Source organism: Prionailurus viverrinus, chromosome F1, assembly GCF_022837055.1.
Source record: "Prionailurus viverrinus isolate Anna chromosome F1, UM_Priviv_1.0, whole genome shotgun sequence".
Lineage (NCBI taxonomy): Eukaryota > Metazoa > Chordata > Mammalia > Carnivora > Felidae > Prionailurus > Prionailurus viverrinus.
Window position 1 is genome coordinate 65,841,355 of NC_062577.1, and position 21,605 is coordinate 65,862,959.

General features: G+C 42.7%; 1 protein-coding gene across 7 annotated transcripts in view; it reads left to right on the forward strand.

Annotated features, from left to right (window-relative positions):
* ASH1L (ASH1 like histone lysine methyltransferase) overlaps positions 1 to 21,605 on the forward strand; it is a 197,625-nt gene that overhangs the window by 160,268 nt on the left and 15,752 nt on the right. For all 7 annotated transcript variants that reach the window (XR_007148040.1, XM_047839911.1, XM_047839909.1 and 4 more), the window contains 8 exons: positions 678 to 723; positions 840 to 948; positions 5,198 to 5,404; positions 5,533 to 5,679; positions 18,337 to 18,445; positions 18,853 to 19,017; positions 19,176 to 19,270; positions 20,914 to 21,071. Coding sequence is in view for 6 of the 7 variants with exons in the window: in XM_047839911.1 (XP_047695867.1) it covers positions 678 to 723; positions 840 to 948; positions 5,198 to 5,404; positions 5,533 to 5,679; positions 18,337 to 18,445; positions 18,853 to 19,017; positions 19,176 to 19,270; positions 20,914 to 21,071 (1,036 nt within the window). In the remaining variant the exon portion in view is untranslated. The remainder of the gene's footprint in view (positions 1 to 677; positions 724 to 839; positions 949 to 5,197; positions 5,405 to 5,532; positions 5,680 to 18,336; positions 18,446 to 18,852; positions 19,018 to 19,175; positions 19,271 to 20,913; positions 21,072 to 21,605) is intronic.

Sequence of the window (21,605 nt, forward strand, 5' to 3'; positions counted from 1 at the left end):
GGCTCTGCGTTGACAGTGCGGAGCCCGCTTGGGGTTTTCTCCTCTCTCTCTCTTCCCTCCCTGCCTTGTGCTTGCTGATGCACTCTGTCTCTCTCTCTCTCGAAATAAATACGTAAACTTTTTTCAAGTTTATTTTCTTCATTGCAGTATGAAAGCTTTATTTCCTGCCTTCCCTCTCCCCTTTATTCACTAAATTAATTGCCTTAATTAAAATGTGAAATGTGTTTTTCTGGAATACCCACCCTGAAAAGGTCAGGGTGCTCATCTTTTTAATTCCATATATTCCCCCAGACCATCTCAACAAGCTCTGTGCAACTTTTCCTTTCTTTTCATAAAGGCAAATCAAGCCTTAAGCAATTTTTGTTTAAGTCTAAAACATGCTAAAGAAGCTTATAATTGAAAATGCATTTTCATTAAAGTGTTTACCGTTTCTTCTGTTGTTGAATCTGTTTCTCTCTCACCTCCCCCTCCTCTAGTCTAGTAAGTCACTTTTTATTTCAGGGTAAAAAGTGATCACACCAAGAATTTCCCTCAGATACACACAACCCAGAAAATCTTTTAAATATTCCCATGGGAGCAGGGCACATGGATGATTTCTTGTGTTTTTAGTGATTGACGCTGCTGCCTGGCATTTGAAGTTAAATGCTATATCAGGATCTTTCTTTTTTTTCTTCTAGCTATACAAAAAGCCAGATGTCCCACTATATAAAAAAATCCGTTCAAGTGAGTAACTTGGGAGCTATTTTTTCTGCCATCATACCATCAATGTTCTTCTTGGCCTGGCACTTAAAAAATGATCTTATATGTTTACAAGTTACTCTTTGCTGTCTTCTCTCAAGATGTCTACGTTGATGTCAAACCCCTTTCTGGTTACGAGGCCACCACCTGTAACTGTAAGAAGCCAGATGATGATACCAGGAAGGGCTGTGTGGATGACTGTCTCAATAGGTACTGTACTAAATTGATTTCTCTAAAAGCACAGGCTTCAAGACCTAGGACACTTCATTTGGAGGGAAAAGTTAAATAAGCTCTTTGAATTGCTCTCGTGAAGTTGCACAAAGATACATAAAACCTACTTGATGGGCTGTCTTAATCTACTTGGGCTATTATGGCAAAATACCATTGACCTGGTGGCTTAAACAACAGAAATGTATTGCTCACAGTTCTGGAGGCTAGGAAGTCCAAGGTCAAGATGCAAGTATTTGCTGTCTGGTGAGGACCCACTTCCAGGCTTATAGACAGCCACTTTCTGCCTGTGTGCTCACGTGGCCTTTCCTTAGTGTGTGCTCACGGAGGAGAGCTCTCTGGTCCTCCTCCCGTAAGGGCACTGATCCCATCATGAGATTCCCACCCTCGTACCCTAATATAAGCCAGTTGACCTCCCAAATGCCCTACCTCCAAATAACCATCAGACTGGGGGCCAGGGCTTCAGCTGTTCGTTTTGGGGAGACACAAACATTCAGCCCATCACATGGGCTGCATAGAGTAACAGGAAAAGAATGAGACTTAGAGTCTTAACCATACCCAGGTTTAAATCCTGTTACTACTTATAAGACCTGAGGAAGGTTATTTAACCCCTCTCATAAAATTAGTACCTTCTTTATGGGGGGTTGGGAGGGTAAGGATCTTAGGAGACAATGTTCATAAAGTATTCAGCACAGTTCTAGAAACTTTCCTAGATCTCCGTACACTGTAGCCATAATGAGGGCGTAAGGTAGGATGGTGGCAGTGAAAGAAGGGCATGATGTGTTTGGAAGGAAAACTGGTCTGGTGACCCATTGGCATGTGCACATAGATGGACATGTGTTGACTGGGTCAGTGTTGCCAACGAGAGATGGTAATCCTGTTGCCACAGAATGAAAGTATGGGCTCTGATTAGTTTAGAGATGGAAACTATTATTTTACTTTGGGGCCATTGAGTTCTAAATGACATGGAGGTTTCAAAATGGAAATGTCTGATAGAGACCCTGGAATGGAGATCTAATTTGTTGGTTTTAGTAACATAAGCAAATTTACAGTAAAGAAGAACCAATGATGAACTTTACATAGTTTTCCTAGCCAAAGACAACTGCTTCCCCAGTGTCTAGTCAACTGTCCTATGGGCTACGGGAATCAATGTTCTAGTACCTCCTGTATCAACATGACATCTGAGAAACTCTGCCTTACACATCATTGTAAATTCACATCTTATATATACATACGTGCATACATACGGTTTTACATAGGAGTCATGGCTGCTGGTATAGTCTGTGTTGTGCACTGATTTTTTTCCACTCACAGATGCTTTATATACACACTTTTATGTATCCATGTGGTCTGCTCACTCACCATTTTTAGGTGCTCTGTTATCTTCTGTAGGTTGATAGCCCCTAGTTTGCCAACCTCCTGTGGTTCATCATTCACATGACTCCCAATGTTTTGCTATTAAAAATGGCACCACAGTGAAACTGGGCACATTCCTCTTTCTTTAATGCTTAGGGTGCACTCTCCGAAGGAGCCTTACCTATACGGACTGTGAATGTTTGCATAATTCCTACTCTGCACTGTCCAGTGGCTCGCATGAAATGATGAGTGGATTTGGGGTGTCACCACCAGTACCTGAATGTACTCACTTGCCCATAGTTCCACCCCCGCTTAGGGATTCACACCTAACTTTATTTTCGGTGCTTTATATTTCATTGGTTTGATATTTGGGAGTATCATGTATCTTTAAAATTGCTTAATTTGCATTCCTTTATGTGCTAACATTACTGTGTTTTTTTATATGATATTTATTATCTGTGAAATTGCTGTAATGTAGCGACTATCTCATTGGCTACTTCCCTCTCTTTTTCACAGTACTCCAATGAGATAGGTAATAGTTTTATATTTTATAAATGAAGGATCCTAGAATTTGGGTAGCAGATTGCTCCATATTGCACACAACACTTGAGTGACAGAGACAGAATTTGAATCCACACATGTCTTAATCAGAATTTGTGTTCTTTCCAGTATATACTCTGCTTACTTTTAAGTCGTTAGTCTTTTAATCACATGGAATTGGAATCCAAATATTTACCTTCACATAATCACATTGGTTGTCTTGGGTCATTTTTGTTGGTATGGGTGTCACATGTATCCTTAACACCGTGTTGTCTTTCTTCAAAAACAAGCAAACAAACAAAAACCTCAGATACAATGCTGCCAACTTTATATCAGGAGAATATGGTTCCTACATGTGCATGCATCTAATGAATAATGTGATAAACGCATACATTTAAATACAAATGTATTTATTTATTTATTCTGTATTTAATAAAAATTAAAATATAGTATTCGGTGGGTGCTTCCTTATATATTTAAAAGTAACCCACATAAAGATTTACTTAAATGGAGCAACCTAAAATGTCTTTCCTGTCTTTGGGTTCTCGGTTTTGTAAATATTTCAGGGGAAATCTCAAAGGATCTTTAAGATTCAATTTTGTGTCTATGTTAAGGTTCATATATCCACAGAAAACTAGATTCAGGACTTTTTATTTTTATTTATTTATTTTTTAATGTTTTTATTTATTTGAGAGAGAGAGAGAGAGAGAGAGAGAGCGCGCGCGAGCGCATGAGTGGGGGAGGGGCAGGGAGAGGGAGACAGAATCCGAAGCAGGCTCCAGGCTCCGAGCTGTGAGCACAGAGCCTGACATGGGGATCGAACTCACGAGCTGTGATCGTGACCTGAGCCGAAGTTTAACTAACTGAGCCACCCAGGTGTTTCAGGACTATTTTTAAAAGCAAGTAATGGGTTTTTATCATCAGTTCAAGTAAATAGTCAAGAACGTGTCCAACATTGTTTATAACCTCAGTAACATTTTCCCTAGTAAATATGGTAAAACCTTGGTTTGTGAGCAATCAAGAAGGCACATAAAATCAAGGAGGCATTTTCAGGAGGGGTGTTTAGTAGTATTCATGCAGCGAAGAATTCATCAGAAGAAAGCATAAAGGTGGTGAATTTGACAATAAGCCAGTGCCTTTCACAGGCTAAGCTGATGGTCAGACCTTGAGGACCAGCCCAGTGGGTACTCTTAACTGCTCATTTCTGTGACAACACTGTGCTCTCTTTGCTCTTTAGATGGGGGTAATGGGGGCGCCTGGGTGGCGCAGTTGGTTAAGCGTCTGACTTCAGCCAGGTCACGATCTCGCGGTCTGTGAGTTCAAGCCCCGCGTCGGGCTCTGGGCTGATGGCTCAGAGCCTGGAGCCTGTTTCCGATTCTGTGTCTCCCTCTCTCTCTGCCCCTCCCCTGTTCATGCTCTCTCTCTGTCCCAAAAATAAATAAACGTTGGAAAAAAAAAAATTTTAGATGGGGGTAATGTTTATTTGAAGAAAGACTGTGACAGATTATAAAATGTTACATGTTTTTTTTTTTTTACGAGATTTGTAAGGGGTGTGTGTGTGTGTGTGTGTGTGTGTGTACATTATATAAAATATGTGATATTTCGATCTACCATTATATTCTTAATCATCCCTTGTTTTAATCCTGTTCAGTAGTCTCACCGGGATTTCAAACCCTATACCAAAACTAAATCACTTCTGTGAAAGATCTAGAACTGTAAAAGCGAAAAGCAGTGAGAAGACAGGTACACAACAACTTTGTCTACTGTGTTGAGAAATTTCGGCTTGTTAATTCACTAGTGGTTATAGGTTCAGCTAGTATATAGACTGGAAATGTTATTTCCAGTACGGGAATGTCATTTACACTAACAAAATATAAAATTCTTATAAAACAACGACAATGCAAATGTACTGAACTGTACGCTTAAAAATATTTACAGTGTGCAGTTTAGGTGTGATTTTGCCACAATTTAAAAAGAAAACAAAATCTGTACATACCCATGAGCTGCTTCAAAACAAAAATGCTATGTAATCTGGAAATTATTAATTCCTCTATGGTCTGTGGTTTTATTCTTAGTACAGAGCTAAATATGATACTGTGTTTACCCAGGATGCTTAGTGGACAGTTAGTTTAATCCATCCGGTGTTTATAACTTGACTTGGTAGTTTTCATTATTATTAAGTTTTGGAGTTATGTGTTAGTACCTTGTTAACCAATCCAACCTTGTTAAAATTAAAAATTTCGTGTATTCCTTTTAAGAGTTCTATAAAAGAAAAATGGGTCCCTGAAGGCATATGTAATATTATTTGACATGCAGTTCTCTCTCTTCTTTCTAGAATGATCTTTGCTGAATGTTCCCCCAACACTTGTCCCTGTGGTGAGCAGTGCTGTAACCAGAGGATACAGAGGCATGAGTGGGTGCAGTGTCTAGAACGATTTCGAGCTGAGGAAAAAGGTTGGGGAATCCGAACCAAAGAACCCCTAAAAGCCGGGCAGTTCATCATCGAGTACCTGGGGGAGGTTGTCAGCGAGCAAGAGTTCAGGTACAGTGATTAGTGGGGACACCCCAGGAAAATGGCAGAGAGACCAGATGAGAATGGAAAATGGGAGATTTACAATTTACTTTCAACTTCATCATTAATTGGCTTTCGATTCTTCCTCTCCTCTTCAGGAACAGGATGATTGAGCAGTATCATAATCACAGCGACCACTACTGCCTGAACCTGGATAGCGGGATGGTGATCGACAGTTACCGCATGGGGAATGAGGCCCGATTCATCAACCACAGCTGCGATCCCAACTGTGAGATGCAGAAATGGTAAGAAAGCAGGGGCTGGTGAAGCCACGAGTCCAGCAGCGCGGGAGACACGAGGGCGTCACTAGAGGGATCTTGCCGCAGTGTGGGTCAGCCGGCACGAGACCTGCGGCGATCCCGTTACACCATCTCCTCCCGGCAGAGAGTAAGCGGCCGCTGTTTCCTCACTTCAACCTAACTACCCCCAGGAAACCACAACAGTACATACGATGCTACAACGGTAATACCCGACACACACTGACTGCTCACTGTGTGCCGGGCGCTGTGTCACATGGTTCTCCTGTGAGTTTGCTCAGCATATTTATTACAAGCCCACTGGATTTGTCACAGTGAGAAACAAAAATTAGTAAAATAGACTAGAATCTAACTGAAAAGGAAAAAAATTACCTCTTAGATAATTACACGGGCAGAGTATGTCTAACGTAATAATTTTGGAACTCTGGAGCCTGTTGAAAGCTTGCAGCTACTAGGGGAAGGCTGAGATGGCACGCTGTGGTTCCTTTTGGTCAATTTCAACTTAGAACAGTAGCAACCACCCATCCTCTACCCCCAGCCACACAGCAGGCGGCTACGTAGGCATTGCTGGGAACAGCTTGCTGACAGATGGCAGAAGCCAGGCTGGGTAAAGAGGACCCTGTCCTCCAAACACCGGGGATCCCTGTCCTCCACCATTGCCGTAAGCCCCTCTTCCTCCACCTGAAGTGACTACTGAGAGACTTGAAGGGCCCTATTTTCTTCCCCTTCATTTTTCACTTTTCTTCCGCTTGGGAGCTAGAAATTAAAGGCTAGGATATGTAAACACTGGGAAAGGAGGGAGAATCTTATTTCCAGATGTACCACATTATTACGTTCAAACTTGCAGTGTTCAAGGAAAAATCACAAGGAATACAAAGAAACAGAAAACCGTGGCCCATTCGAAGGAAAAAAATAATTCAAAATAATTTTTCCCTAAAAAAGACTCAATTGAGAATACATTAGACAATGACCTCAAAACAAATGCCCAAAGATGCTCAAAGAACTAAGGGATGACGTGGACAAATTTGTGAAAATGATGTGTGAACAAAATGGAAATACCAAAGAGATAGAAAGCCTAAAGGACCATAATTGAAATGAAAAATCCACTAGAGGGATTCAAAGGCAGATTTGAGCAGACTAAAGAAAGAATCCGTGAACTTCAAGATATGACAATGGAAATTCTCCAAGCCTGAAGAACAGAAAGAGAAAAGATAGAAGGAAAGAGAACAGACCCTAGGCGACCTCTAGGACACCATCCAGCAGACCAACCTGTGCATCGTGGGTGTCCCAGAAGTAGCAAAGAGAAAGAGGCGGAGAGAATATTTGAAAAAAATAATGCTTGTAAACTTCCTACATTTGATGGAGGGCATGAACACAGACAACCACAAAGCTCACCGAGCTCCAAGTAAGAAGAACTTAAAAGAGACTCACAGCAAGAAACATAATCAGACTTTGAAAAGATAAAGAGCACATCATGAAAGCAGCATTAGACAAGCACATCATCACATAAAAGGGGTCCTCAGTGAGATGATATGCAGGTTTCTTATCAGAAATTTTGGAGGCCTGGGGCACCTGGTGGAGTATACAACTCTTCATTTCAGAGTTGTGGGTTTGAGCCTCATGTTGGGTATAGAGATTACTTAAAACCTTAAAGAAAAAAAAAAAAGCAGATGGCTTACACTCTCCAATCAAGTGACAGAGTGGAATTCAACATCCATTTATGATTAAAACTTTAAACAAAGTGGGGATGAGGGGCACCTGGGTGGCCGTTGGTTAACCATCTGACTTCGGCTCAGGTCATGATCTCACAGCTCATGAGTTCCAGCCCCACATCGGGCTCTGTGCTGACAGCTCAGAGCCTGGAGCCTGCTTCGGATTCTGTGCCTCCCTCTTTGAACAGAGTGGGCATGAGAGAACATACGTCAACATAATAAAGGCCACATACAGCAAGCCCACGGCTAATATCATACTCAGTGGTGAAAGTCAGAAAGCTTTTACTCTTAAGATCAGAAAACACTCAGGGTGCTTGGGTGGCTCCGTTGGTTAAGCATCTGACTTTGGGTCAGGTCGTGATTTCACGGTTCGTGAGTTTGAGCCCCACATCACTCTCTCTGCTGTCAGCTCAGAGCCCACTTCAGGTCCACTGTCTCCCTCCCTCTCTCTGCGCCCCCACCTCAAAAATAAACAAACATCAAACAAAAACAGGTCAGAAAACACTCATCACTTTTATTCAACATAGTACTGGAAGTACTAGCCAGAGCGCTTAGGCAAGAAAAAGAAAGAAAATACATACAAATTGGGAAGGAAGAAGTAGAACTGTCTCCATCTGTAGATGACGTGACGTTGTATACAGAAAACCTGAAAAAAGTGTTAGAACTGATCGATGAAGCTTAAGTTGCAGAATTCAGAATCAAAATATGCAATTCAGTTGAATTTCCATACTCTAATAATGACCTATCAGAGAAATTAAGAAAACGATCCTCCCATTTTCAACAGTGGCATAAAAAATGAAATACCTAAGAGTAAATTCAACCAAGGAAGTAAAAAGCACGTACACTGAAACCCTTAATGATTCAGTAATGAAAAAATTGAAGAAGGCACAAATAAATGGACGATATCATATGCTCATGGAATGGAAGAATTAATGTTAAAATGTCCACACTGCCAAAAGCAGTCTACAAACTCAGTGCAATAAAAATCAAAGCTTCAATGGCAAATTTCGGGGAAATAGAACAAAGAATCCCAATACCCCAAATAGTGAAACGAATCGAGAAAGAAGAATAAGGCTGGAGGCTTCCCACTTCATGATGCCCAACTGTTACAATGCTCTAATAATCAAGAGAGTATGGTATTGGCATAAAACAGATAGAAATGGATGTAGTACAACAGAGCGCTCAGAGATAAAGCTGCATTCGTGTGACCAATTTAAGGCCAAGGTAGGGAGCGGGCGGTCTGTTCAGTAAGTTGTGTTGGGAAAACTGGACAGCCACATATGAAAGAATGAAACTGGATGCCTGTCTTACACCATACACAAAAGTCCAGTCGGGATGTCTTGAGAACTTAAAGGTAATACCTGAAACTATAAAATTCCCAGAAGTAATCAGGGGATGAACTCCTTGACATCAGTCTCAGGGAGGACTTTTTGGGTTTGACACCAGAAGCAAAGGGCAACAAAAGCAGAAATGAGCAAGTGGGACCACAACGAACTCTATACGAAGGAAACCATCAACAAAATAAAGCACCCCACAGAGTGGGGGAAAGTAGCGCAATTCATATATTTGGTAGGTGGTTAATACCTAAAATACATACAAAGAACTCTTACACCTCGGTAGCAACGAAGCAGTCCAGTTGAAAAAGGGCAAATGGTCTGAATGGACATCTTTCCAAAGAAGACATGCAGATGTCCAACAGGTGCATGAAAAAGGGGCTCAACATCCTTAATCATCAGGGAAATGCAAATCAGAACCACGAGGAGATAGCACCTCGTGCCTGTTAGAACAGCCATCGTGAAAAAGACAAGAAATAGCAAGTGTTGGTGAGGAGGAGGACTAAAGTGACCCTCGTGCACTGTAGGCGGGAATGTGAGTTGGCCCAGCCACTGTGGAAAACAGTATGGTGGGCGCCTGGGTGGCTCAGGGTAAGTGTCCAGCTCTTGATCTCAGCTCAGGTCATGGTCTCACATTTTGTGGGCTCGAGCCCCACCTCATCGAGCCCTGTGTTGGCAGCATGGAGCCTTGCCTGGGACTCTCTCTCTTTCCCTCGCTCTCTGCCCCTCCCTCTCTCTCAAAATAAATAAAACCTTAAAAAAAAAAAAAAACAGTATAAACTTTTCTCAAAAAATTAAAAATCGGGCTGCCTGGCTGGTTCAGTTGGTACACAGCATGTGACTCTTGATCTCGGGGCCATGAATTCTAGCCCCACGTTGGACATGGAGCCTGCTTAAGAAAAAATAAATTAAAAATAGAACTACCATATGATCCCACATTCCACTTCTGGGTACTTATCCGAAGGAAACAAAAACACAGACTCAAAAAGATACTTGCACGCCCACGTTCATAGGAGCCTTGTTTACATAGTAGAGACATTGAAATAACCCCAGTATTCACTGATGGATTAATGGAAGCTTGCTAACAGGATAGAGCTTGAACACAAGAAAACACTTTGTAATTGAGTGTGGGGATGGATGTTAAATAGAATTACTGTGGTGATCAGTTTGCAATATGTACCTTTACTGAATCATGTTGTACACCTGACACTAATACGTGTGTCAGTTTTTTCTCAGTTTAAAAACGATCAGAATAGGTAACACATGATCCAACTACATGCTGTCTACAGGAGACTCAACTTTAGATCCAAAAACAAACAGGCTGGACGTGAAAAGATCAAAAAAGGTATTTCATACAAATAGTAACCCAAACAGCGCAACAGCAGCTACACAAAATGGACTTGAAACCAAAAATGGTTACAAGAGACAGAGAAACACATTGTGTACTAATAAAAGATTTTGTACAACAAGAAGATAAAACCGTTACAAAGATTTACACACCTGGGACGCCGGGGTGGCTTAATTGGTTAAGGGTCTTGCTTGGTTTCAGCTCAGGTCATGATCTCAGGGGCGTAAGAGCGAGCCCCTCCCTCTCCCGCCAGCTCTGCAGTGGGCGTGCAGACTGCTTAAGATTCTGTGTCTCCCTCTCTCTCTTCCTCTGCGTGGGTGTCTCCCCCCACCCTCTCTGTTAGAAAGATGGAAGGAAGAAAGAAAGTACAGTAAAACCTTGGATTGCAAATCTGCGAGTGGTCCACAGGATGCGCAGATTTTTTTTAATGTTTATTTTCGAGAGCATGAGGGGGACAGAGGATCTGAGGTGGGCTCTGTGCTGAGAGCAGAGAGCCCGACACTGGGCTTGAACCCACAAACTGAGATCGTGACCTGAGCCGAAGTTGGACACTTAACCAACCAGGCCGCCCAGTCACCCTGATGAGTAAACGTTTCTAATGCACTTTATCTTGATAAACAAGCGACGTCTTGCGATACGAGTAGTACGCGATGCCCAGTGTCACATGATCCCCGCTGAGCCAATGGTTCTGGAAATTCGCTTGATGCGTGAGTGCTTTGGATTGCAAGCATGTTTCCAGAACAAATTATGCTTGCAAACCAAGGTTTCACTGTACTTGGAGATGAATTAAAATAACATGGCACACCTAAACTTACAGGACACGGCAGAGGCAATGCTGAGTGGAAAGTTTGTAGGCATAAATGTTCACATTACAAATAAAAAAGATCTCGCGTCAACAACCCAACTTTACCACTTAAGGAACGAGAAAAAGAACAAACTAAACCCAAAGCTAGCAGAAGGAAGGAAATCATGAACATCAGAGTAGAGAGAAATAGAGTATAGGAAAAACAGAAAGGAAAATCAGTAAAACCCAAAATTGGTTCTTCAAAAAGATAAAGTCAACAAGCGTTTGCTGGATGGACTCAGAATAAAAGAGGACTCACGAAATTCAGAAATGGAAGTGGGGTCACCACCAAGTCTACAGAGATACTAAGGATTGTAAGAGAACGCTATGAACAGTTGTATGCCAAAAAATTGGATTACCTCATTGAAATGGACAGATTTCTTGAAACACAAAACCTACCAAGACTAAAATCATGAAGAGACAAAAAAATCTGAATAAACCTGTAACTGGTAATCCGTAACGTTATGCGTAATCAAATCCGTAATCAAAAATCTCTCAACAAAGAAAAGCCCTAGAACTGATGGTTTCACTGATGAATTCTTCCAGACTAATGCCAATCCTCAAACTTTTCCAAAAAATTGAAGAGAAGGAAACACTTCCTAACTCACTCTGTGAGGCCAGCATAGTCCTGATACCAAAGCCAGACAAAGACCCCAAAAGAAAACTACAAACCAAGCCAGTATGCTTTGTGAACATTGATGCACGAGTCCTCAACAAAATGCTGGCAAGCAGGATTTAGCAGCATATTAAAAGGATCGTATGCCCTGACCAAGTGGGATCTATTCTTGGAATGCAAGAATGGTTCAACATAAGAGAATCATAAGAGTTCAACGTAAGAGAAAGTGTGATAGGCCACATCAATAAAATGAAAGGAGAAAAAAAATCCTTTCAATTGATGCAAAAAAAGCATTTGACAGAATTCAACACCCCGTAATAATAAAAGCACTAAAAGGGCGCCTGGACGGCTCAGTCAGTTAAGCCTCCGTCTCTCGATTTCAGCTCAGGTCATGATCTCACGGTTTGTGGCTTCAAACCCCACGTCAGGCTCTTCACTGACAGCGTGGAGCCTGCATGGGATTCTCTCGCTACCTTGCTCTGTGCCCTTCCCCTGCTTGCACTCTCTCAAAATAAACATTTTTTTAAAAAATAAAATAGGCATAGAAGAAAACTACCTGAACAAAATACAGTAGTCCCTCCTTATCCGCAGTTTCACTTTGCTTAGTGTCAGTTACCGGTGGTCAGCCTTGGTCTAGATGCGGATGACCCTCCCTCTGACATATGGTCAGAAGGTCAGTAGTAACCTAACACTATGTCACAACGCCTCCATCATCCACTTCACTTTATCTCATCACGTAAGCATTTCATCATCTCACATCATCACAAGGAAAGGAAGAATAAAATAAGACAGAGGGAGAAAGAGACCACATTCAGTTAACTTTCATTACAGTATATTGCTATAATTGTATTTTATTATTACTTATTTGTTATTAATCTTTTACTGTGCTAATCTATAAGTTGAGTTTTATCATAGGTATATATGTTTAAGAAAAGACATAGTATATTTAGGGTTTGGGTTTTGTTTTGTTTTTTTTTTAAATATGAAATTTATTGTCAAATTGGTTTCCATACAACACCCAGTGCTCATCCCAACAGGTGCCCTCCTCCATGCCCATCACCCACTTTCCCCTCCCTCCCACCCCCCCTAGGGTTTGGTGCTGTCCACAGTTTGAGATATCCACTGGGGGTCTTGGAACGTATCCCTCATAAAGTCACGAGCGACATGAGGGTGCTTGGCTTCTGCGCTTCTGTTGAACACAGTTTTGAAGTTCTAGCCAGAACAATTAGACAAGAAAGAGAGAAAAGACATTCGAGTCAGAAAGGAAGATGTAAATTTAACTTTATTTGCATATGATATGATCTTATGTAGAAAATACTAAAGGCTTCACAAAGAAGCTGTTAGATCTCATAAACAAATTCAGCAAAATAACAGTACAAAGTCAACACACAAAAATCAGGTACATTTCCATACACAGTGAATCTGCAAAGGAAATTACAAAAACAATTTCATTTACAATAGCACGTAAAAAGAATAAAATACTTAGGAATTAACCAATGAGGTGAAAGAATTGTACCATGAAAAAACTATAAAACATTGCTGAAAGAAAATTGAAGAAGACATAAATTGAGGCGCCTGGGTGGCTCAGTCGGTTAAGCATCTGACTTCAGCTCAGGTCATGATCTCACAGTTCATGGGTTCGAGCCCTGCGTCGGCTCTGTGCTGACACCTCAAAGCCTGGAGCCTGCTTCGGATTCTGTGTCTCCCTCTCTCTCTGTTCCTCCCTCCCCTTCCCCTCTCTCCAAAAAAAGCTTAAAAAAAACAGCAACTTTTTTAAAAGACATAATTAATGGAAACACATAAGACTTAATATTGTTAAAATACCGGTATTACCCAAAGCCATCTACAGATTCAGTACAACCCCATCAAAACCCCTATGACTTTTTTTTTACAGAAATAGAAAAACCCATCCTAAAATTCACATGGAATCTTGAGACCTGAACAACCAAACCATTCTTTAAAAGGACAAAACTTGAAGGACTTCACACTTCCTGATTTCAAAACTTAACCTCAAAGTTACAGTCATCAAAGCAGCATTTTATTGGCCTAAGGACAGACCAATAGACCCATGAAAGAGAAAAGAGAACTCAGAAATAGTCTCTCACATACACAGTCAAAAGAGTTTTGACAGGTGTGCCAAAATCATTCAGTGGAAAAAGTGGGAAAACTGGATATCCATATGCAAAAAAATGAAGCTGGACCCTTACCTAACACCATATACAAAAATTAAATACATCAAGGCCCTAAACTAAGACCTAAGACGACCAAACTTCTAGAAGAAAACTTGAGGCATGGGGCGCCTGGGTGGCTCAGTCGCTAAGCCTCTGACTTCAGCTTGGGCCATGATCTCGCGGTTTGTGAGTTCGAGCCCCTCATCGGGCTCTGTGCTGACAGCTCAGAGCCTGGAGCCTGCTTTGGATTCTGTGTCTCCCTCTCTCTCTGCTCCTCCCCCACTCACACTGTCTCTCTCTCTCTCAAAAATAAACAAACATTAAACAAATATATTTAAAAACAGGATAGAAGCTCACACAGGTAACCAGTGAAAATAGACAAATTGGATTTCATGAAAATTTTTAAATTTGTGCATCAAAAGACACAGAGTAAAGCGGCAACCCACAAAATGGGAGAAGATAAACATCCTGATTCAAAAATGGGCAGGGGCGCCTAGGTGGCTCAGTCGGTTAAGCGTCCACCTCTTGATTTCTGCTCAGGTCAGGCTCACGGTTGTGAGTTTGAGCCCTGCACCAGGCTCCATGCTGACAGCACTGACAGTATGGACCCTGCTTCGGATCGTCTCTCCGGCCTTCTCTCTGCCCCTCCCTTGCTCATGCCTGCTCGCGGGCGCTAGAGCGCGCTCTCGCACTCTCTCTCTCTCCCTCTCTCTCTCTCTCTCTCTCTCTCTCGCTCTCTCTCTCAAAATGAGTAAACTAACTTAAAAAATAATAATTAAAAAAAAGGCAAAGGACTTGAAGAGACATTCCTCCAAAGAAAAGAAACAAATGGTCGATAAGCATAGGAAAAGGTGTCCGAGAGCACTAATCCTTAAGAGCGCCACCTGACGCCTATCGTGTGGCTGCGTCAGAATAACAGAAAACAAGCGTTGATGAGAATGTAGATCAGTTGGTATCCTTTCGCAGCCTGTGGGGAGATAAGTAGTATTTCCACTTGGGGAAACTCAAACAATTAAAAACAGAATTACCCTATGGCCCAGCAGTTCCACCTCCGGCTGTTTACGCAGGATTGGAAGCCGTGTTTGGAAGATGTGTCTGCACCTTCGTATCCACAGCAGCATTGTTCATAGGCGCTAAACTGTGGAAGCAACCCAAGTGTCCCTCGGGGGATGCTGGGCCAGCAAAATGTGGTGCATACGTATGATGGAATTATCATTCAGCTTTACAAAGGAAGGAAAACGCACAATATCCTACATCGTGGATATGGACCTTGATGTCATTATGCCGAGTTAAAAAAGCCAGGCACAAAAGACAAACACTGTACAATTCCACCCGCATGAGGCGCTCAGATTCGTCAGCATCGCAGATGGTGGAATAGTGGTGAGCGGTGGGAGGGTAGCAGGTTGTTACACGTGGGGTGTCCCAGTTTTACAAGACGAAAAGAGCCGTGAGCGTGGTTAGTGGTGATGGCTCTACAACAATGTGGATGTACTTAACACCACTGTTTATCTTACGTGTGTTTCAACACAACTTTTTAAAAGATGATAGTTTCAACAGCTTTCTATTTTTGTAAATTTTTAAGTTTACATATTACGTAGAGACAGATTTTTTTCTTAGTATTTATTTTTCAGAGAGTGTGAGTGGGGTAGGGCCAGAGAGAGAGGGAGACACAGAATCTGAAGCAGGCTCCAGGCTCTGAGCTGTCAGCACAGAACCTGACATGGGGCTCGACACCATGAGCCATGAAATCATGATTTGGGCTGAAGTCTGACACTTAACCGACTGAGCCACCCAGGCGCCACCGAGACACAGATCTTAAACGTAAATCACCACCTGTTTTTACAGACGTGGACACCCACACAAGCCACATCCTTACCGACATATAGAACATTTCCATTGTTTCAGAAAGTTCCTTTCTACCTCCTCAGAATCTCGCCATCTCAGAGGCAAACAGTGATGTGGTTTCTGTCACCAGATTCATCTTGCCTAGAGCCTGTTGTGGAACTGCATATGTATGTAGTCTGTGTCTGGCTTCTTTCAGTTAGAATAGTGTTTTTACAGTGTACCTGTGTTCAGTACATCAGTGTTCTGTTGATTTTTATTCTGGGCTAATGTTCCTATATATATAAGTATACCACAGTTTATCCATTTTCCTGAACAGTTTTTTTCTATTGGGAAAGTTAAATGAACAAATTCCTTGAAAAAGCACACCTTACCAAAAACGACACCAGAATAGATAAAAAGTCTGAATGTCTATGAGAAATTGGGTATATAATTAACAGTTGCTGACAAAAGAGCTTCAGGCTCAAATATCTTCATTGATGATTCTTATATATTCTTTTTTTTTTAAACATTTATTTATTTTTGAGAGCTAGAGACAGAGCACAAGTGGGGGAGGGGCAGAGAGAAAGAGGGAGACACAGAATCTGAAGCAGGCTCCAGGCTCAGGGCTGCCAGCACAGAGCCTGACGCGGGGCTTGAGTTCACGGACCATGAGATCATGACCTGGACCAAAGTCGGATGCTTAACCGACCAAGCCACCAAGGTGCCCCTGATTCTTACATATTCTTAAAGAAGAAATAATGTCTCTACTACCGATATCCTATAAACTCTTGTATTTCATAAGGCTAGTATAACCTTCATCCAAAACCTAACAACAATGTTAAAAGAGAAAAAATATAGGCCAGTATCTCCCATGAACACAGACACAAAAATCCTGATTTAAATGTTAGCAAAAAAAATAAAATTTTAGCAAATCAGCTCTAGCAGTATATAAGAAGGTTAATACATCACGACTGTGTGGGGTTTACTCCAGGAATGAGAGGTTGGTTGGCTGGTTGAACATTCACAATCAGTGTAACTTAACTACATTAACAGAATAAAGGCAAAAAATCATGTATCATCCCAACAGGAGCAACAGAAAAAACATTTGATAAAATTCAGCAGTATTTATAGGGGCATCTGGCTGGCTCAGTCAGAAGAGCCTGCACATGTGCGTGTTGATCTTGGGGTTGTGAGTTCAAGTCCCATGTCCGGTATAGAAATTACTTTTTAAAAAATTTTGGGGGTGCCTGGGTCGCTCAGTCAGTTAAGCATCCGATTTCAGCTCAGATTATAATCTCGAAGTTCATGAGTTCGAGCCTCACATCGGGCTCTGTGCTGACAGCTCAGAGCCTGGAGTCTGCTTCAGATTCTATGTCTCCCTGTCTCTCTGTCCCTCCCCTGCTCACACTCTGTGCATCTGTCTCTCTCTCTCAAAAATAAACATTAAAAAAATTATTTTTGAAAATAATAAAAATTTAAAAATGAACTTTCGGGATACCTGGGTGACCAGTTGGTTAAGCATCCAACTTCAGCTCAGGTCAAGATCTCGAGGTTTGTGAGTTTGAGCCCCGCATCTGGCTCCACATTGACAGTGCAGAGCCTGCTTGGGATTCTCTCTCTCCCTGTGTGTCTCTGATCCTCCCCTGTTTGTGTTCAAATAAATAAATAAATATAAATAAATAAATAAATAAATTCGATTCCCTCGGTTATTAGCTGTGTGACTTCTGATAGGTTACTTAACCTCTCTGCCTCAGCTTCCTCATTTAGAAAATGGGGGCCATAATACTGTCTAATAATAGTGTCTTTTAAAAAAAATTTTTTTTAATGTTTATTTAGTTTTGAGAGAGACAGAGACAGAGCGTGAGTGGGGAAGGGGCAGAGAGAGAGGGAGACACAGAATCGGAACCAGGCTCCAGGCTCCGAGTTGTCAGCACAGAGCCAGACGCAGGGCTCGAACTCATGAACCGTGAGACCATGACCTGAGCTGAAGTCAGACGCCCCACTGACTGAGCCACCCAGGCACCCCTAATAATAGTGCGTTTTTAATACTGTTGTTGGGAGGATTAAATAAGTACAGCAAGATGTTGTAATTAATTTAACAATCACTCTCGTGATAGCTATGATTATTACATAAAGCATCTAGAATAGTACGTGGTAGATCATTAGTAAGTTACATAGAATAGAACCAAAGAGCGACTCCTGTACAGGCGAGAAAGCTGGAGATCAGTAGGAACTAGAAGTTTTACAGATTAACCGTAAGAAATAATTTACTTAATAAGTAGACCTACACCACGTTTTAGAGGGACTTTGAATATCAAGCAGGAAACGTTAAGACCTATTCTCACTGACAGCATGGTCCGTGTTTTCCAGAAAGCTGACTGAGGACTATTAATCTGGCAGTGTTACACAGGCTGGACAGAATGGAAGCGAGATATTATACTGCAGAGTCTGGCCAGGAAACCTGGGTAATTGGACACAGAAACAAAGGCACATTTGAAATCAGCATACCCGTTTTTCTAGGGTTTAGGCAAGGTATTAAGAATCTCTACCTTCAGGGGCACCTGGGTGGCTCAGTCCGTTAAGTGTCCCAACTCCTGGTTCCGGCTCAGGTCATGATCTTGCAGCTTTGTGGGGTTCGAGCCCCCACAGTAGGCTCTGCGCTGACCCAGCAGAGCCCGCTTGGGCTTCTCTCTCTCTGCCTCTCCCCCACTCCGCTGTCTTTCTCTCAAAATAAAGAAATAAACTCTAAAAAAGAAAACAAAGGCTCTCTGCCTTTAACCCTGTCCTTTTCTCTAGGTCTGTCAATGGAGTGTACCGGATCGGACTGTATGCTCTTAAAGACATGCCAGCTGGTACCGAGCTCACCTACGATTACAACTTCCATTCCTTTAACGTTGAAAAGCAGGTGAGCATCACGAGTCCATCAAGAGGGAGGTTGAGCGTCCTCACAGCGCCGTCCCCAACACCGCCTTCTGTAGACGGCATTGACGTACGGCCGCTGTGAAGTGAATTGGAGACGGTGGTTCTCACCCCACTCACCGACCCCCTTGCCGGCTCTCCCTGGTCTCAGAACTAGAAAGAGACTGCCCGGTCGTGTTTGGTCCTCGGTCAGTTCTTAACTTGCCTAGTGAAGAAGTTTTCCCAAATTTTAATCTTTCCTTTCCGTGGAAACACACTAAGTTTCTCCTCAGTTATTTTCCTCTGTATGGAAATGTCCTGATTCACACTGTTGGGTGCCCAGGTGCTCGGGACTTCTGTTTGAACTTGTAAGTGAACTGGCAGCCAAGAGTTCTCTTCTCTTTCCTTTCAAAGCAACTGTGCAAGTGTGGCTTTGAGAAGTGTCGAGGGATCATCGGGGGCAAGAGTCAGCGCATGAACGGGCTCACCAGCAGCAAAAGCAGCCAGCCTGTGGCCACTCACAAGAAATCTGGACGGTCAAAGGAGAAGAGGAAGTCTAAGCACAAGCTGAAGAAAAGGGTGAGTCATGATCTCCTGGCTTTCCCCGAACAACCGCTTAGAGGCGCTTACTGGCGGGAAGAGGGGCCGGCAGAGGGGCAGCCTCTTACAGCGGCTCTAACATTCTGCGAGGGGATTTCTCATCGGTCCTTCCCTTCCCGCATCTGATCCACTTTCAGAGAGGCCACCTCTCCGAAGAGCCCAGTGAAAACATCAACGCTCCCACAAGGTTGACCCCCCAGTTACAAATGAAGCCGATGTCTAATCGAGAAAGGTAAAAAGGAGCTTTTCTTACCTTTGTGTGATTTGCTTGTCGATTTAGAAAATTAAGAAACATCTGTGTGGTTAAATCATTTCTTTTGTGCACGAGGTCTCCAGCCGGGAGTCAGGATATATAAATTTGGGTGGGGGGGGGGGGGGGGGGGGGGCGGGAATTGTCTCTATTTTTCCGAATTTCTAACTGAAATTTAGCATTTCCGTCAAATATGATGGTAGGCAAACAGTGCGTGTAGTAGTCGCAGCTTCCACAACTCAACGTTCACATTTTCACCGCTTGTCACAGTTGTCACGGACATGTCAAAGTGTCGTTTACGTGCTCTCTCCCTCGAGGTTGCTGTGCCGGTGAAACCTACCACTGGATCTTGTCGTGTGGGGAAAAAGGAACGTTTATTTCTGTATCACAATTTCAGGGGTTTTTTAATATTCTGAAAACTGACTATTTGGTTTCCGTTTAATCCTGTGTGTTACAAATTAAAAACTGCTTATTAATTTAAAATGTTTAAATACTTTAAAACTTTGTTCAGAGAAGGGTCACGTGGGCTTCACCAGCCTGCCAGAGGAACCTCGGCACAGAAAAGGTCAAGGTTCCCTGCTTTGTTGATACAGTAATAGAGCAGTGAAAAGGGTCTTTAGGGTCATTTACGCTCTTCCCTGTATTCAGGGGAGGTTTGTCCGTGTCAGAAGGAAGCGAAGGAGATATGTACGTCCTGGGTTTCAAATTGTCCTGGGACGTATTCTGCGTCTTCTGTGACCGTACGCTCCAGTATCTTAGAAAGTTCATCCTTGTTTATAACTTTACTGTAATTTTAGCCCCTTTCATCCGTATCACTTAAAGTCATAGAAATTTTAAACCTCAGGAAAACAGAGATGATCCAGTCAGGTGGTTTTCTGCTTTGGCCGCATATTAGCCCAGGGAACTTTGGAGATTCGTGCCGCCCGGGCCACCGTCAGACCACTTAAACCGTAATTTTCAGACGTGGAACCCAGGCATCTACTGATGCCTTCACAAAGCTCTTCAAGATACACCTGACTCGTCTAAACTTTGAGGTCTACGTGGAGGCACTTCACCTAACACAGTCTGCCTGGTGTGTCTGTTGTAAATGCCTGCCTTTACCTCCCAGTCCAGTTCTCCCTGTAACAGCGAATCCTGAGCCCATGCTGCATTTTGGCGGCTTCACTTAGAATTCGTGCACGCACTTTGTAAATCTCTGCCTTCCAGTCAGGCTGTCGCAATTGGTAGAAGTTTTGCAGCTTTTCAGTGGTATTTCGCGAGATGCTTGTAAATAATACAGGGGAATGTTTTGGGACACCTGGGTGGTTCAGTCGGTTAAGCGTCCAACTCTTGATCTCAGCTCAGGTCTTGATCTCTGTGTCATGAGTTCAAGCCCCATGTTGGGCACGCACTGGGCATGAAGCCTACTTTAAAAATGTATACATTTTCTTATATGAATGTTTTATATGGGAAAAAAAAAGCCAGGATGCAAAACTGAATTATGTGTCCCCATATATAATTATTTTTATAATAGCTGAATTAGCTGATAATTATTCATTTATATCATCTTAATAGTGGCTTATGTAGAGTAGACATGTAATAAATGCTTATTAAATGAATAAAGGAACTTCCTTCCTTGCTTACAGGAATTTTGTGTTAAAGCATCATGTGTTCTTGGTCCGGAACTGGGAGAAGATCCGGCAGAAACAGGAGGAGGTAAAGCCCGCCAGCGAGGATGTTCACTCAGCATCTCTGTGTACGCGCTGGAACAGCGTCTGCCGAGATGACGGGAACATCAAGTCCGGTAAGGCCTGTTCGTCCCGTGACACGGTCGCAAAGGGATCCCTGCAGCTCCTTTCCAGCGTTGTATTCAAAGATTCTTTTCAGTCTACACCAAAAAAGTTAAGACCCCAACATACAAGCATCGGTCCACAATCAATCACCCGTCAATCTCAGCCACGAGTCTGTGCCCGGGGGGATAGGAAGACACCCCCTCACCAGCTTCCCAAACACTTGCCCGCAGCCTGAGCGTTCCCAGACTTGTGATAGGCAGTGGGTCTTCTGTCTCCCTTCCTGCCCGGAGAATAACTTGCACACGGCACATAGTGACGCCGAGCGCGGGAGACGGTGACAGCAGTGTGAACTTGAAGACTTTCCCCCACGTTCAGATGAGCGTTCTACACACAGACCTTGAGATTCCTTTATGCTTCTTGAGCGAATAACCTAACAGCACTCCTGAGTTCAGGTCTGTCATCCAGAACAGACTGAGAACAGAGAAACTGGCCTCTCCAAGCACCCTTCCTAGGTAGAAATACTGTTCAAAAGCTCACGCTCCTCT